This window comes from Antennarius striatus, chromosome 23, assembly GCF_040054535.1.
Source record: "Antennarius striatus isolate MH-2024 chromosome 23, ASM4005453v1, whole genome shotgun sequence".
Classification (NCBI taxonomy): Eukaryota; Metazoa; Chordata; class Actinopteri; order Lophiiformes; family Antennariidae; genus Antennarius; species Antennarius striatus.
The window spans coordinates 4,480,715-4,499,874 of NC_090798.1; the positions used below are offsets into that span (position 1 = coordinate 4,480,715).

A 19,160-nucleotide genomic window follows, 5' to 3' on the forward strand; every position below is an offset into this window, starting at 1 on the left:
AGGTGGAAACCTGTTACTGGCGGGGCAAATTCTGCCTCATGGAAATTTTAATAAAATGTCTTCGCCGATCACGTTTGTGATTAGACGAGGTCACGTGATCCATGTTTTCAGTTTGGTCACTATGAACAACACAATTGTTTCCTTGGTCGTTTAAAAAAAAAATTTTTTACATTTTAACTATGTTAAACTTTTTTTTTTTGCCTTTTTTTATTCTTGTATCTCAAGGTCATGAGGTCAGAATTATAAGTATCAACTGGACATGTTGGTGTATCGATAAGTTGTTTAAATTATCTGAATTTGTTACCACAAAGATGGTTTTAAAGTTTCTGAGAAGTGTCATCGGTGTCCCAAAAATGTCTCAACATTTTCCCTTTATCTGCCACAAATGTGACCGCGGAACGTGGTGACAGTCAGAAGTTGTTTGTAGAGTTTGGAGAGAGTCAAATTTTCACATCAAAGTTCACCAAAGTTGGATTCTGCATAGAATCAGTGATTCATTTTACTTCCGTCATCAAACAAATAAATGGATTCTATATAAATGAATCGATTTCTGCCAAAAAACGTTTTGTGTCACAATACTGTTCTGACCTTATGTCTCTCTTAAGTCTCTGAGTTTGTCTCTCCATTTCCCCTCTTCTCTCCCTCGCTCATTTCTTCCGTTTCTCCCCCCTTCCTCTCCCCTCTTTCGCCCCCATCCTCCTCTAAAGTCTGTTCTTTCTGGCTGAGCAGGTTTTATGAGCAGAGTGATAAAGAGAAGGGGGGATGAAGGGCAGAGAGGGAAGGAGAGGTGGAGGACAGAGGGGGACGGAGAGAGGAAAAAAAAAAGGGAGAGATGGGTACGGAAGGAAGAGGGAACAGGAATGAGCTTGGTCTTTATTACTCCAGACTGGATATTGCCCAAGAACATTTTTTATTGCATTAAATGTCTGTTCCCTTTTTCTGTCTCAACGTTTGTTTCTGATTTGAAACTTTTGAGCGTATTTGTTTAAAGAAACAAGAAGAGACTGTTGGAAAACACAGACGCAGCATCATCAGCATGTCCTAATCAATTCAAATTAAAATAATACTGATAAAACAATAAGTATCCTTAAAAGAAATGAAGAGCAGTCCTGCTATAAAATGCACGCACTGTGTTGGTGTCGTTTGACAATAACCTCTATCTTGTTCTTTATAAACTTTTAATTTAATCAGTATGGAGAACAACAACAAAATCATAAGCGTCATAAATTTCTCAGGTGACATATGTGGACTGTAAAACATTTTACACCATCAGTAATCAGTGTGTCGACCATTAGCAATGATTCCAGCCCTAATCCTCCTCCTGATGGATGGGTAAAACCTCCTGATGATGTCATCGTGTGTGTAACGGTCGAACCCACTGGGTTTTAATCTGTCCAGGCTCAACGACAGATGTCTGAATGACCTTCCTTATAAATATTAGTGTTAATAAAGATTAAAACACATCATTCATACTTTGGTTTATGACCAAGGTCAACTTCTTAAAATTTTGTATAGCTTAGCAAAGATTAACAAATCTTAACAGGTTAAGACTGTGTCAAATATTAGCATTTTTAACATAGTCACATAAGACGAGTCCATGTACCACTCAGGTCCCGTTCAGACTGCGGGCATATCAGATTTCTTTCCATATCCGATTTTTAGGGATGACTGTTCACACTGTTTTTATCAAGTGCCCAAATGCGATCTGCCTCTGTTCAGACTGGGCCACATTATCGGCCGATCTGAAAGGTTGCCGTAGCAACAACGTCGGGGCGGAGTCAACAATGATGACGAACGTGAAGTTTTGTTACCTTAACGTATTTCGAGAACTTTTTGACACTTTTTTTAACTGCCTTGCCAAATTTGACTAATTTTGGAGAAGCCTGGAATGCAGCGCAGCCGTCTACAAGTAATGCACACTCTCTAAGACAGCTGAATATTTAACAACTGATCATCATTATCGACAAAATGATCTTCCAGGGTCAATCGGATTTCTATTGAACATTCAGCCACTGAGTTCCAATTTAGCTGATTGTTGTACAAAAAAAAAAAGCATCTTGTGTGGAAACAAAGCTTCGCTGCCACTCCGTCCGGCCTGGAGACGCTCGCTCTGCAGTTTGACACTTGGTAATTGTGTTGTTGAATTAGATTATTAAAGAACACAACTTGAGCCGCCGTCGCCGACATCATCGCTGGAGGTGCAGAGGATGATGGGAAAAGACACGCACACACTTGTCATCTCAGAATTACTGTATATCATCACAAACACCAAACTTGCTTACATGCACGCAATGTCATCTGCCGCTCGCGCACAAATACACAAACACTAATGAAAGCTGGGGGCTACTGCGTGTGAGATGGATGGTTTGACTTTAAGCTTGTATAAATAAAAGCTAAATAAATCTTGATGGCCTCTAGTGATGGCTCAGATGCAGTAGCAGTGTGTGTGTGGGTGTGTTTGTGTGTGGAGGGGGGTTTATATGCAGAAACACTTTGGACAAGAACTGAGACTCACAGCCGGCGGCTCTTTTCTCATTCATGTTTTTGTCTCAAAGTGAAATAAAAAACAGAAAATTATAAAACGCCACCAGAGCAATGTCACCCAACACTGGCATCTAGAGTACTGCCTCTCTGTCCTCTTCGCTCTCTCATCGGTCATCTTTAATGATTTTTTTTTTAAATTTCATCTTTTTTTAAAAATCAAATCATTTATAATTCATTTATAATTTTCTCTATACTGTATTTCTCTTGTATATATCAATTTAAATACAAATTGTGTTTCAGAAGTAATAGTAATAGTACATAATCCATAATAGTACCAAGGACTCACACTCCTGTACATTATGGATAGTTATATTGTCCACAACTGCAGGAACCAGAAGGGATTTAAAAAAAACCCCAAAACCAGTTATCATTTCTTTTGTTCTCTTTGGTATTAAAATTAATTTATAATCTGAACACTGGCTGTAGAAAAGTTGAAAGGCGTATCAGAACTGCTTCATCAGCAAATTTAATCAATGTACAATTATTTTGATGACTGACAGTCACTGACATTACAGAAACAGAGACGGAGAGAGGACACGGCCTTGTGGAACCCCAGGTTGAATGCTGTTGACAGATGACTGTCAACTGTTGCCTCTCAATAAGGATGTTATTTATCCAATTTTTTTGGGTGGGGGTGGGGTGGGGTCTTCTGGTTTGGGCCACACATATATTACCTCACCTAAACATCACAGCCCAATCCTGCCTTTCCTCAAGCTTGTTTTGGTGCTGATGCTACTTTCACCTCATAGATAGATAGATAGATAGATAGATAGATAGATACTTTATTAATCCCGGAGGAAATTGCATAAGAGGTGGAACCAACAACCTTCGCCTTCACCTTCATGACATCCTCAATTAAAGTTGGGGTGGAATTAATCAGATCAGCTGACCCAATGTTATCTCCATCATGAAGATCCAGAAGGCAATAACAGAAATGGATGTTTGAGCTTTGTTTGGTTGTCAGACTTTCCTGTTTACTTTTGTTCAGTTTGAGTTCAGGTAACTTTCCTGGAACATATATCAGTGTCAGGTAAGATTGTACGTCCTGCAGCCGCGCTGGGAGGTTCTTTTCATAGAAGAATGACATTATTTCCCTTCCCTGCTATCATTCCTGTGGTTTTCAGAGGAAGTACCACACTGAATAATTAAGAGACAAGAATAAAAGATTTGGAATAATTTCATAATTACCTGTATTGCGGCTGAGGAATAAATGAATGAGGAAAACGGCTTTATAGGTAATGTTTGCAGCTGGTTGGTCAGGAGCGTTGTGACATCATCATTGATGCTCAGTCTTCTCTTATTTTAATCCAGCTTTTTACGCCACAGATAAAAACACAAAAAGAAGTGATGTACAGCAGGACGCGTTATTCTGGGCTGAAGAGCAGTAAAATGGAATGTTGTGTCTTCTCTTCCTCTCTCTGGGATTAAAAACATTTTGCAGACACGTTTTCCCACCTTTTCATGTCTCCATCGCTTATACTCTTCCTCCCATTCCCTCTCAGACCTCCCTTCCTCTTTATTTCTCTCTGAGTTTACTCCTCTTCCTCTCTTTTTCACTCTCCACATCCCAAAGTCCAAGTTCATATCGGTCATTATAACCCCACTGAGAGATATTCACCTCCACCAAGACCTCATCTCTCTCTGTCTCCCTCTCTTCTTTCTCTCTGAGTCCAGCTTCAGTCTGATCATTATTAGTCCTGAGAGACGAGTTATTGCCCTCATATCTTCGACTCTCTCTTTATCTTTCTATCCTCTCACCCCTTTCTTACTTTGTCTCAAGGAGGTTGTGTTTTTGCCCATGTCTGTTGGGCAGCTTCCTTGATGGTCAGCAAGCTGACGTAAAAAAAAACAACTGGATGGATTTGCTCAACGGTGGAAAAACGATGGATCAGAAAAGAATGCATCAAATATTGGCTTAAAACCAGATCCAGAATTTTCCTATAACTTTCCTTTACAACCTATTTCAACATTTTCCCTAAGTATCCACTGCTGAACTGATCTGCTCTGACCTCTGTGAGGGGGTTCAGACTCCCAGAACTGGGGGTCATCTCTTGTTATTCCATCTCTGTATTTTCTTTCTTTGTCATCTCCATACTTGAATATGTCTTGATGTATTCTTACTGCAAGTGAATGACAAACATTAAATCATATTAATGATCAGGCCTTACAAGTCTGGAGTCCTGCTCTTTGGGTGTCGAGTCTCAAACTGTTCAAAAGGTCATTCTCTTTAAATTTTATCAACAGAGAATTGACTTATCTTCATCAACCCAGATATTCTTCATGCTGTAATAACTTTTTTTTTTTCCATTTCATGTGGTTTGTTTACATGATGCACCTGAACGCATCTTGAAGTCCATATTTCTGTGATGCACTGGCATCTGGAGCGTCTCCCCACTTCATGCGTGGAAGTCTGCAATGATAGACTACAGCAACCGTTTGACCCTCGTAAATGGAAAAGCGGTTTGGAAAATGAAAGAAAGAATGAATGAATGAATGAATGAATAAATGAATGAATGAAGTCCGTTTTGGTGCATCTGAGCATTTGATGCTCAGATGTCTCTGCAGACAGGCTGCAGAGACAGTAGCACTGTGCTCATAAATGACACCAGATGACTTTGGATTCTGAAACAGACTTCACAAATTCACTCCCCCAATGCTAAATCTACCCTAGTTTGGAGCTTCACTTGATTTGGGAGCCTAAAGGAAATATTTACGTCCTGTTATACTTTTAATTTCATGCCCTGTATCTGTTTTTCTGTGTTCTCACTTCTCACTTTTAAAGTTTTTAAAAAAAAAATAGTTTGGTCTGTTTGGGTTTTGAGAGAAATTATCCACTGAGGAGTTCCTCTTAGAACTTAATACCTTCAATGGCCTTTTCACCTCCTCCAAAGAGATTATATTTCCACCCGTGGCGTCGGTTGGTTGGTTGGTTTGTCAGCAGAATCACAGGAAGAGTTAGGAACCAAGTTTTATCAAATTATGTGGAAGGTTGTTTCAGATGCAGCTCAAAAGATTTTCTTTGAAAGTCTTTCAACACTTACAGAAACACTTTTCATTAATTTGGTAAAAAAATCTTCTAAACTGATTGCCACAAAACGTGGTGGAAAGACAGGATGGAGCACGTTTGACACGAGAACCATTAAAGTCTGGCTTGGATCCAGATGAGGGGTGGATTAAGGACATTTTGGGGACATTTTGGGGACATCATCTGTAAATGCTCATGAATTTATTTAAGTCCATTAATTTTCTGATGTTCAATCAGTGTAAATCCAGATGAAAGCCAATCTTCTGGATCTGTTTTGGAAATGCAGATTAGTTGTTGCTACATTTTTCCCATTTCCCAATTTAGCAAAAACTTCTGAACCAATTTTCTACCAAACTTTGTGGACAGGTTCTACCTCAAACTTTTTCTTTATCGATACACCGTCTCTTTTTGCTCTGTGTCTACCCCCCCCACCCCCTTTCATTTAGTCAGGGATCGTCAGTGTAATGAGATTATATGGGATTACAAAACCCTGCCTGTCTGTAATCCACACCACTCAATCCAATTTCCCTTCTTAAACACACACACACTCACACAGACCAATAATGAATTCTCTCTGGTACCATATGATGATCTCTTCTCTTATTCTTTTCCAGTATTTCCCTTTTTAATCCTTCCTTTTTTTTTTCTTCTCCTGTGACATAAATGATCACCACGTGTCCTCTAATTTTTATTCTCTTATTGAGTCCTCTTTTCATCCATCCTGATTAATTTCTCCCCTTCTTTGACTCCTTTTCTTCCTCCACTCTCCCCTCCTTCATTGCTTCCTCTCACCCCCCCCTCCTCCTCCTCCACCCCCACCCCCCCCCTCCACGACAGCTTGCTCGCTGCTCAGCGGTCAGTGCGTAAGGAACATGCGTCCGTCTGGCCACCAGAGCTCGCATGTGAGCCATTAGTGGACACACACACACACACACACTGACGAGGAGACGCGCACACGCACACAAGCGCGCATGGAGTAAATCATGACCGTCTCGACCTTAAAAAAAAAAAGGAGAAAAATAAAAATAAAAACTTCCCGTTTGCAGCTCGTGAGAAAGTTTACGAGATATCAGAATGAGATCTGACCGATACCCTTCACACACACACACACACACACACACACACACACACACACACACACACACATACACACACACACACACACACACATACACACATTATCGGGGGCAACGAAGTCCGCCCACTCTTTCTTATCCAATCACATCCATTGTCATATAAATAGGCTTCTCTGATTGGCTTGATAAGCTGTCAGTCATACACGAAGAAGGCGGGACGAAGGCAAATGCTGACCTGAAGTCTGTTTCAGTCGCTTTTACGCACAGACCGGACAGTCCGCTTTCCGCGCACGGATAACAGGAGTGAGACTTTAGAAAGGGGGATAAACGGGTGGAAGAGGAGAGGAGTAAAATTTAAAAAAAGAAGGAAGAAAAGGAAACTAAGCAGAAAAGGCGCACAAGTGGTCATCTGGGAAGAAGAAGCAGGAGAAGAGTGTGTGAAGGAGGGGGGAGAGAGAAGGAGTGTGTATGCGCCTTCACCACTCCACTTCTAACACCACCACCACTACCACCACCTCCATGTCGCTCCCCGGCTCCCCTCCTCTCCTCTCGCCGAGCTCGGGCGCCCCACCTCCGGCCGCTCTCTACCGCTCGGCTCCGGACGCGCTCCACACCTCCGTGGCTTCCACCGGCACCTCCAGCCCGGCGCACACAAACTCCCACACTTACTCCCACTCTCTGTCCCCGTCCCCGCGGCTCACCAGCAGCATGCTGAGCGCTTTCCTCCCCGGCCTGGGCAACGGGGCCCCGCTGGTGTCCGGAGGCAGCGCGGCTCTGGGACCTCTCGGCGGGCTGAGCTCTTTGAGCACAGCCGGGCTGACCCCCGGTTCCCCCGGTTTGGCGCAGACGTCGTCCAGCCCGGGTCTGTGCAGCGAGTGCAAACTGGTTGAGGTCCACGGCGTGAAGGTGGCGAGCTTCAACGTGGACGGCCAGGAGCTCATCTGCCTGCCGCAGGTGTTCGATCTCTTCCTGAAGCACCTGGTGGGGGGGCTGCACACCGTCTACACCAAGCTGAAGAGGCTGGACATTTCGCCGGTGGTGTGCACGGTGGAGCAGGTGCGCGTCCTGCGGGGGCTTGGCGCCATCCAGCCCGGCGTGAACCGCTGCAAGCTCATCTCCAGGAAGGACTTCGAGACTCTGTACCAGGACTGCACCAGCGCCAGGTCGGTGAACGCTTTTTTTTATTACCAATCATCCAAAAAAAAAAAAAAAAAAGTGTCCGCAGCGGTGGAGCGCGGAGCTGCGGGCTCTTCAACAACTTTTCTCTGTGTTTGGAGCCGCGAAAGTGACTCCAGTGACTTTATTTCTAGAGTATTCGGAGGGTTTAACGATGTTTTATTTATCTGATCGAGATTTTTACTTTCTGTCAACTTGTTCAGATCTTTTTTTTTTTCCTCCTGTAATATTCCTCCACAGGACATCCTCCGCTTACTTTTTGAGAAGCGTCATTTCAGAGAAAATGACATTTTCTTTGATATATTTGGTAAATTTTATTTCAGCTGAATTCATTCATTCATATTTTTTGGGCTATATATTTACTTTTCTTCGGTGTTTTTCAGATTGTCCTCGATTGGAAATTCTAGGTTTTAGTTTACCTGACAGAACTCAATGGAAGTGACCTATTCATTATTATTATTATTATTATTATTATTATTATTATTATTATTATTATTATTATTATTACATCATTCATAGTTTTTGCTTTAAGTCTTGATGCATCACTGTTGACTTGGTAAAAGTAAGATTATTTACTGGACTCAATCAAATTATAATAGACTTCCTGTTGGATCAAACTTCTTATTTCCTAAAGCCTCCATGTGTGAAAAGGAGAAGCAGAGCTTCCCTCTGCTTGTTTGCTTATTGGAGATTTGCAGCCTTAACAAGTGTTTGTGAGTAAACACACAGATTGCAGTGTATTTTTTTTTAATGCTCGTTATGTGTTACGATCATGTTTGTGTGTGTACAGGTAGGCCTGCTGTATCTCCACCTGCTTGTTCACGTTGTTTCCCCTTAAACCAGCTGCTTTAAACTTTCAAACTAAACCTTAAAAGTGCCGTCTCGTACTTTAAATAATCATTTAAAACATTCTAATTAAAATAAACCTTCATTATAAAGTGAAAATCAGCTGAGACTAAAAAAAAAGATGATTCAGATGCAGGAAATGATGCCTTTAAGATGTGCAGCATGAATGGAAACTTGAGAATCGAATTGTTATACTTGGCAAAACCTTCAAACATTAGAGAACTATTCTGTCGCCTGGATATCTCTTGATGTCTCTTTTGTGTCAATATGTACACAGAATAAATGCCAGAATCGTTTGTAGAGAGAAACATAAATCAGAAATGTGATTCCTGGTTGGGATGAGGGTGAATGTTTTCATGCTGACCCTGTTCTTAGTTCTCTAATTATTCTCTAATGTAAGTTTCCCGCTTCTCCCTTCTTCAAAGTCAGTAAAACATTCCTCTTTTCTTCACAGCCCTTGAATGCCGGCGCTAAAAAAAGGACTTTGTCCAGTCAGAAAAAGTTCAATGTTATTAATACATTATAGCAGAGGAGGTCATTTCTGCCTTCTCTTGTTCCTTCGGAGCTTTAAATTCTACTGACGCTTGTTTTTAAAGTCAAACCAAAAGCTGGAAGTTGAAACAATAAAAGTCAAATAGACGTGATAAAAACCTCAAAGACATGAATAAAAATGAATCACCTTAAGAGTTATTCTTGTGTCGGCACTGATTTATCAATGCGGTATTAAGAGCTCCAGCAGAGATGGAGAATAATCAGAATCAGAATAAAATCATCACACCCAAATGCCACGACAAAACCTGTCCTTAAAATGTACACTCCTCTTTACATCGAGTGTGAATTTCACATATCAGAATCTGTGATGTCCGATCAGAAATCACAGCACAAAATTACAAACAACGCTTAACTTGTCTGAGAAGTAAAGTTTCCTTCATGACTTGAACTTTTATATCATGTATGACAAGCAGGAAGTGGGACTGCTGGAGCTAATATTGGAGCTAATACGGGAGCTAATTGAGGCAATGTTAAAAAAAAAGTTAAAATAATGTTAAAAAAAAGTGCAGCCCACAAAGAAACCCGCTCAGCATTAAACACCTGTTTGCTTCATATCAGACTTGAATTCCATTTACATCACCTGTTCAAGGTCTGCCTGTTGCACCTTTACCCCACCCCATCCTTCCATACATGGACTAATAGGGACCTGCAGGTGACAACACGAGGTCAGGACCTCTTTACGCCCGGACGAGTCAATGGGATCCGTCGCCATCCACCAGAAGAGAACTGGTTTTATTCCTGGTGTTTGTTCTGTTAAGTGTAAACCGAAGAGAGGGGTCTTCATTCTGGCGCTGCTCTGGGTGTAAAAAGGGTTTGGTGAAACTGCACATCTGACACATTCAAAATAACACAGGCTTTAATTTAGCACTTTAGCCCCACCCTTCCACAAAATCATTATAATTTTGGGGGAAAACATAATTTGGGGGGAAAAAAAACTGTTATTGAAAGTTCTAAAAAAATAAAATCCGGGATCTGCCTTTTAATCCAAATCGAGGCCCTACCTTTCAGAGCTCAGTTGAAGTCCATCAAGAAGTTTTCACGTAATCTGACTAAGAATGGAACCAAAACATCACCTCTTCGTCGGTAACCCATGGGTGGGATGGACACGAGATGTTGAGCTCTCGGAAAATGCTCAGACTTATTTCTGGAGCCTCCTTGAAAAGTCCTGGAATTATCAGGGTCGCCGTGGGAAAGCTGGATGTTGTCTTTCGGCCCGGTTATTTTTGTGTCGGTGGAGGATGGGAGTGACAGATGAATAGTTTGAGGTGGTGATTGGATGATTATTAACAGTGTATTGTGTTGCTATGGTGAGTTTTCTGCTGACCACACAGAAGTTTATTAAGCTTGAAATGTTCCTCTGTCACTGCAGAGCAGGTCACGTTTTTATCTCTGCTGCTCTTTTTATTTCTGACTCTTTTATCAGTCATTCACCTCTGGCTGTTTCCTCTATAAACACACTCCAGCAGAGGTGTATTTCTGTCTCTGGCTCCAGTCTCTTCTTCTTCTTCTTTAGTCTGTCTTTCACCTCTCTGCTCTGTCTCTTCATCTCAATCACTCCGTCCTCTCTCACACTCACGCAGCGGTACATGTCAGGGGTAATAATGGATCATGTGAATGTGGATGAAACAACACGGCTGGATAGCTATTGTTGTTGAACGCACAGCGAACACACACTCCGCTCTCTCGCTCAAATCATATTGACATTCCTCTAATGCCTCTCTCCCTCTATCCCTCTCTCTCTCTCTCTCTCTCTCTCTCTCCTTCTCTTTTTCTCCCTCTCTCTTGGCATCGCTCTCTGGGAAAAGAAAGGAAAAATTAAAAGCTTGAAAAAAGAAAGCCAACTCCCACTGGGGTTCTGCATACTTCGTCGTCTCAGCAACCATAAAAAAGCAACAAGCGCTTACATCCACTTACTGCTGCGATCTGACTTGATATTACATAATATGTTAACCTATGTTTTTTTAATTAAAGTCTTCTTCCTGCTATTTTATACTCAAATTATGAAATAAGCACTGGTAAACTTTTTTTTTTTAAAAAAGGAAAATCGTATGTGAGAGTCAATTCATCCTAAAGATGGAAAAATGAAGATGGTGTATTTAAAAGAGCAACATCAGCTTTTACAGATGTCATGTCTCCTGATGATGAAGAAGAGGGTAAAACAATTGAAATGGGAAGATGAAGGAAAAGGAGTAAAAGATGATTTTCATGACAGTGAAGGAAGAAAGTGAGTGAGTGAAAGGTGAGTGAGGGAAGTGAAGAAAAGAAGACAATCAGGAAGAAGAAAAAATAAGCTGGAGAAATGAGAAGGATGATGAGGAGCATGATGAAAATGAGATGAAAAAAGGAAGAACCAACGACCATAAAAAGCTCATACATATGTAATAGTGCATAAAGTCCGATAGAAACAGCTTCTTCCTCTTCCTCCTCAATTACGGCAGCAGACAGTGGATTAACGGTGTTGCTCGAATGTTTTCTTCATCAGAATTTATTTATTCACAAAAAACAAAAAAATATATACCTGAAGAGTCACAAATGAACAATTTTGCAATCTCTTTTGACTTTAAAAAAAAAAAAGCTTTAAAACACATTTGATGGCTGAAGCATTTGTCTGAATAAGAGCCTTAGTTCCTAAAATTGTTGCTGAGTGTTTGAAACTGTTGGTTTTAGAGTCCCAGCTCTTTCCTTGAAGCTCTCTGAGCTCTCATTCTGCCTGAGTTCAGCTCCTCTGCGTGGATAAAGTGATTTCTTCATCTGAACGCTGCAGATGATATTTATCAAAACGCTGGGCTCCTATGGGAGGAGAGAGAGGCACTCCCTCTTCCTCGTCACCTCCTGTAGTGTGTGTGTGTGTGTGTGTGTGTGTGTGTGTGTGTGTGTGTGTGTGTGTGTGTGTGTGCATGTCTTTAGGAGAGGAAGAATCGATAGTGAGTGACAGGAGGGAGGGCTGCTGATGTCGGAGTGTTATTCTGGGCTCTCCTTATCACGACAGGCTGTTAGAGCCCACACACACACACACACACACACACACACACACACACGCACACACACACACACGCACACACACACACACACACACACACACACACACACACACACACACACACACGCACACACACGAACACCAGTGATGGAGGTCGTATTGTTTGTAACACAGGGGGCGCAAAGTCATTTTGTTTGTGTGAAGCACTGGGCAGAATAACGTCCACACACACTCAGCGTGAACTCCTTTCATCAGTTTGGTGTTTTTCATTCTTTGCATGGGGCATTAAGTTCTTCTAATGGAGCACAGTGGTTTGTAAAACACACACACTCCAACACGGTCAGTTGTTTTGCCTTCTGGCTGAGGTATGTCTACTGCACAAACAGAGCTATCAGTTGTCACACTGGCTCAGCTTACATCTGTGTGTGTGTGTGTGTGTTCGTCTGTGGTGGTGTTCTGCTGTGTGTGTGTGTATGTGTGTGTGTGTGTGTCTGTGGGTCTGTGTGTGTGTGTGTTTGGTTTCATCTCCGTTTTGTGCTTCTGGTTAATTTATAAAGGGTAAAGCCTTGGCCGGCAGGGAGGTAGGGTCACAGGAGTCAGCATCAGACAGCGTCTACACACACGCCACTTTGGCTGAATGACGTCATCATCACTTTATGATCATTGATGACGTGATCAGATCACGATCACGTTAATAGAATGGAAGTGTATACGTTTAGGACATGGTTAATTCTCTGGATATCCATTGGCCTACCTGGTTAAAACTCTGGTTATCCATTGGCCTACCTGGTTAATACTCCGGATATCCATTGGCCTACCTGGTTAATACTCCTGATATCCATTGGCTTACCTGGTTAAAACTCCAGCTATCCATTGGCCTACCTGGTTAATACTCCGGATATCCATTGGCCTACCTGGTTAATACTCCGGATATCTATTGGCCTACCTGGTTAACACTCCGGATATCCATTGGCCTACCTGGTTAATACTCTGGATACCCATTGGCTTACCTAGTTAATACTCTGGATACCCATTGGCCTACCTGGTTAATACTCTGGATACCCATTGGCCTACCTGGTTAATACTCTGGATACCCATTGGCCTACCTGGTTAATACTCTGGATATCCATTGGCCTACTTGGTTAATTGTGCATTCATACCCGATTCAAGCCACAATGTCTTGGTGATGCTGCGCTGTTGAGATTCTCAGGGCGTCACATGATTGATGCTCATGCAGAAATAGAGGGAAACCTATCATGGGTGTTGACACAGCCTGTTGATTCATAGACTGTTAGATGTTATTTCGGTCATTAGTTGATGCAGGTCAGCAAAATGCTTCCAAACTGGAGTGATTTTTCCAGAATCCCATCATCACTGGCTCTTCCTTATTGCCCACCGTCAATCAACGGAAACATATATCAGTTCATACAAGGGTGAAATCATAAATGTCTTTTCTTCGCTACTCAAAGAACAACTTCTGTTGCCTCATTTTGTAATTTCCACTTGACATTTACCATTTTGATGAATGTGTTCCATCAGATTTCCTCAGATTAAGGCATTTCATTATTAATTTCAACCAAACTTTTGAAGACCAAATAACTGTTATTATGGAAGATGATTTCAGCTAATGTGACGAAGGAAAAGTAAGTGTAATAATACACGTTCTCAACATAATGAGAACCTGCCCAATGTAGATATTTTCTGAAAATAGTGGTTATAATCACAAACACTGTGGAATTATTCAAAATGACTCAAAACAATGTGAAATTTTCTAATGGAAATGTACTTACTCAACGTAAAGAGCTGAGAGTGTTTCCTTTAGTTTAAACTTCCAAAGTATTTAATGTCTTTAGTCCTTGGTGCAATATTTTCTTAAAAACAGCTATTTGAACCGTGACTGTGGAATGTTGGTTGAAGGGTCTCTGTATGTCCACAGCTGTTTCTAAATGCTCCTGCTGCTCTGGTATATTTGAGTTTCCTTGTGTCTATTTCAAATCAAAGTACACTGAGCATCAATAAACACCAGAGTGTGTTCACAAGTTTGACAAGTCAGGCCGGTTGATGTAAAGAAAGACACAAAGAAGTATTTCAAATTTGATTACTGGCTGTCAATGAGCAGGATTTACACACAATAACAAAAATAACGGCATTTGCACATAATAGCAACACATCTGTGAAGATTCTCACATCCTGTGTACAGTTTGATTTCTATGACCTCTTGTGTCCAGCGATCTGGTGGCTCTGAGCGCCTCCTGGATGGAGGAGTTGGTTTCAAGCTTCACTTACCAAACATATCCCAAAACTACTAGGGAGAGAGACACAGAGTTAAGATACTCTCTCTCTTTCTCTCTCTCTGTCTCTCTCGCTGTCTGACTCAACAGCGGAACGAGGGAGAGAGAGAGAGAGAGAGGTGAAGATCAAAAGAAGAAATATGAGCCCATGTCACCACAGAAAAGAAGCGATCCTCTCCCTGTGTGTGAGCCTGACTGAACAAAACAGCGAGAGGGGAGAGGCAGGTCAACATGTGTGTGTGTGATGGGAAATAGATAATGTTTCACAAAGGCTCTTAAGTTTTTTTCCAAAAGGAGAGGGGGAGAGAGAGACATTAACAATACGCAGTGAGAGAGGGAGGAAGCGAGGAGGCGTGAGTGATACATATAATGTAGGTTGTTCACGTCTGTTCTTTTTTTCACTGGAGATGGTAACAGCAACTGTAAAGAGTGACACGGTTGAGAAGGGGTGTTACGTTAAGGATATTTGGAGATTTAAAAAAGCAGCTAATAGCAGTCAGCATCTATAGTAACAGTTAACAGGTACTGTATTTTCCGCACTATAAGACGCACCTAAAAGCTTTTAATTTTCTCAAAAACCAACCGTGCTCCTTATAATCTAATGTGCCTTATACATGAAAAAAAAGTTTTAAAAAAGGCCATTCATTGAGGGTGCGCCTTATAAATCAAATGCGCCCTATAATCCTGTGTGCCTTACATATGAAAAAGTTTTTGAAATAGATCATTTATTGAAGGTGTGCCTTATAGTGCGGAAAATATTGTACATGAAGTTTTTCAGCTGCATTTTAAAACAGCCGAATGCAGGATTAAACTGGCTATTAAATAAGAACACAATGAGTTGCATTCAGTTGCATTGTGACACTGCTGCACTCCCATTTATGGGCTCTATCGGGGCACGCTTGTACACTATAAAAAAGTAAATCCAGTTAATTGATCAACCGAAAGAAGCGATCAGTAATCAGAGCTGATAGAAGGTGCAGCGGTGTCAGTGTGGACGTACCTGATGTGGCAGAGAGGGATGGGGAGGGAGGGAAGAGGGGAGGGAAGAGGGGAGGGAGAGGGTGTTGTCTAAAACAAGATTATTTGATGCCTTTGTACACACACACACACACACACACACACACACACACACACACACACACACACACACACACACACACACACACACACACACACGGTCTCTTCAGTGCACTTAGCAGATTGGTTTAGAAATCGCATTAGGGAGTGTCACAACAGCTTTTCTTCTCGTTCACCAGGTAATCTCTCCATCCCTCCTCCTCCCTCTGTCATATCTCTTTACTCTTCCTTTCACCTCCTACTTTTCCCTCTCCTCCTCTTTTACATCTGTCCTTCCTTGCGTCTAAGCTCTTTTCCTCCCGCACCTCTCTCTTTACCTTCTTCCCACATCTCTCTGTCTCTCCCTCCATCTTTCTTTTCTCATTTCATTTTTCCTCCACTTTTTCCGCTTTTCTCCCTCTTTTCTTTTTTCTTACATCTTTTGTCCATTTGTTCATCTTTCCTCTCTTGCTTCTCTTTTTGTACTCTTTCCCTTCATTTCTTCCACCGTTTGATTGATTTCTATCCCTCTCCTCCTCCTCTCTATATTTTTCTTACTGTCTTCATTTCTTTTTGCTCTCCTCAGTCACCAGTCTGCTTTTTCCTGCTCTTTCTTTTTCTTGTCCTCTGTCGTTTTTATGTAAACCAGTTCATCCCCGTTTCCTCTGCTTATTCTTTTCACTAATATACCTCTCCCCTCCCCTCCCCTCCCCTCCCCTCCCCTCCCCTCCCCTCCCCTCCCCTCCTCTCCTCTCCTCTCCTCTCCTCTCCTCTCCTCTCCTCTCCTCTCCTCTCCTCTCCTCTCCTCTCCTCTCCTCTCTTCTCCTCTCCTCCCTCTGTTCCATTCATTTCCTTCTTTTCTGCCATCTGTTTATCTACTTCTTTCCTTTCTCCTTCACTCTCCTCTTTTCCTGCATTCTTTCACTGTCACCCTTAGTTCATCTATGCATCCTCTCCTCCTTCAATCCTTTCCCTTCCAAATCTGGTCCATCTGTTCATCCTGTCCTCGCTTCATTTTCCTTTCTTCCGTCTTTCCATTTTCACCTAATTCACCAACCATTCTTATACTGGTTTCCATTTCTTACCCCTCTTTTTTTCCTCATATTTCTGCTTCTTACCTCCATCAAACCCTATTTTATTCAGAGAGAAGGAGTCTTTTACTCTTCCTTCTCTCCTCTCCCTCCACCTGGTCTAATCTCTATTTATTGTGACAGCTTGTGAGACTGAAAAATTAATAATACGGGGGGGAAGCGAACAACAGATTTACAGTTTGGAGCAAGCGGCATCCTCAAACTGTGGTATCAAAGAGAGGCAGAGCGAGGAGGAGGAGGAGGAGGTCAGAGGCGAAGGAGGAGATGAAAGGAGAACAGAGAGGAGGAGCTGAGAAGGGGGTAAAGAGAGGGCAGTGTGGAGGTGATGGGTGATGTGTGTGTGCTGTCCCACAGACAACATGTTATTAATGAAAACAGATGAAAAATGTAATTATCCATTTTTAACAGGCGGACGAGGGAGAGGGAGTGTGTCAGAGTTGTTACACAATAATTATAGACAAAATCACTTAAAACATGACAGGAGAACACATGAACGTTTGACCAGCAGCGTCTTCGTCATACAGAAACTTCAGACAGCGTGCTATTAACGCAGACTTTGACATTTTTCAATCCTCGGTGAAAACGTGCGAATATGTGTTTTCTTAAAAAAAAAACAACAACTTTAAACTTCCTTTTTTGTTTTTTTTAATCCTTTTCTTTTTTTATGATTGTGTGTTTTCTCGCAGTGGAAGAACATGTCGACGCTGCCGCCGCCCTGCGCGTCAATACTTCTTAGCAGACAGCGTGTTATTAATGAAGACATATAATAATCCATTTAAAAACATGTCATCATGATTAGAATAATAACAGTGGTTAACGTGACTGGAGGGAGACATTCTCGTCATTCAAACTGGCGTGGGATTGTGTGTGTCGTAAAGTTTTTCCTATTGTTTAAAAGACACTCTGGACAAGAAAGTTGTGACAATAACATTTGCAGGACTAAAGTGAGAATATACCATTTTCATTTTTATTCGACATTTTCATCAGAAACGCTCCAACGTACAAGTGAATGAATTTCTGAGTTATTATGTATGACTAGTGTGTGTCATCCTCTAATAAATATTTTCCGCATCAAAGACCAGTTGATAAATGAAAAGCCACTTTGATGTATTTCTGGCTTTAAAAAAGCAGTATTAATTTAATTACACACAAGTCAAAAGCAGACAGAATGGAATAATGAAAAAATAAAAAAAACAACCTGGCAAAAAGTCTCTGAACACACAGGGGAACTAGTCCTCAGATGGAGGATTTATTGATTTTGAACAATAAAAACAGTGAAAACGTGTTAATTATTGATCTATCAGAGGCCTATCAGTACTTTTTTCACAGAAAAAACAAATTTATATTGAATAATGAAGCCTTGGAGAGAACTTTTCTCTACTTGTCGTCTGAGTTTGGTTAAACTCTGTCCGGTCACAGGAACCCACCCGTAAAACTAAGCCACAGACACAAATGCGTCAGGAATTGGGTCTAAACCAGAGTTTAAAGTTCTACAGTAAATAATTAAGTACAGTTTTGGACCAAATTTGTCGTTTTCTGCTCAAAGACGATGAAAGATTTTTGTCGTTTGGCCACCAAGAACGTCTTTTGTTTCTTCTGGGAGAGTTGAGCATCTAAAAACATTGTTTTTGAAGCTATGAGCTTGTCATTCAGTAACGGCGAGGAACGTTTATGTTGTTAATGTATTACTGTGTTTGCATGTTAACGTGTGTGTGTGTGTGTGTGTGTATGTGTATGTGTATGTGTGTGTGCAGGCAGACATGCTGTCGTTTTGATAGCTCATCACTGAAGCGATCCGGTCCACTGTAATTTTCTACTCAAAGCAAACAATGCAACAATACACACTTTGCTGTCAAAAAGCCCTCCACATCGCGCGTTTGTGTATGTGCGTGTGTGTGTGTGTGTGTGTGTGTGTGTGTGTGATGGGTGTTTATGTGTCACTAACCGTCGAATCCATCTCATTTTTGGTTCCTATTCTCCCACTTCTTCTATTTCTGTTTGCTCTCTTTCTCTCCTTAGCCTTGCATCTTTTTTTTTCTCTCTAGTTCCTTCCTTCTCTTTTTCTTCTGCCCCCTGTTTGACATATTGGTGTTACCAATAAATCATTTGAATTTGCTCCACCTTTACAACAAGAAAGTGGTAAGAGTCAGACCGTGTCAAAGTAAGTTTTCCTAAAAAAAAAAAAAAAAAAAAAAGGAGATTTACGCTGCATTGATGAAATATCAGACATTTGTAAAGTCCAAACTCTGACATGGACAAGATGAATGACAAAATGAGTTAAATACCAGGTTATATTATTTTCTTCTGAACCTTTCTGAACAGTTTGACTAAATGCAGGTTAATTGATACTATTATGTTATTTGCTATTGGATCAAATATATTCACATCATCAATATATTTGTGAATTTACGAGGGTTACGTCAAGAAGACAATATATCCCAGTCAGATATAAGAAGTTTGCAAAGTTGTGATTGACAGGTTTATCGCCATCTTAAATTCAGCATTTCTGCATTTTATACCACA

The 19,160-nt window shown here is 41.3% G+C and overlaps 1 protein-coding gene across 1 annotated transcript in view; it reads left to right on the top strand.

The window, feature by feature from the left end:
- Positions 1-6,921: 6,921 nt before the first annotated feature.
- dachb (dachshund b) overlaps positions 6,922-19,160 on the top strand; it is a 68,457-nt gene continuing 56,218 nt past the window's right edge. Inside the window, exon 1 of the mRNA XM_068308736.1 lies at positions 6,922-7,808. Coding sequence (XP_068164837.1) covers positions 7,114-7,808 — 695 coding nt within the window. The 5' untranslated portion in view covers positions 6,922-7,113. The remainder of the gene's footprint in view (positions 7,809-19,160) is intronic.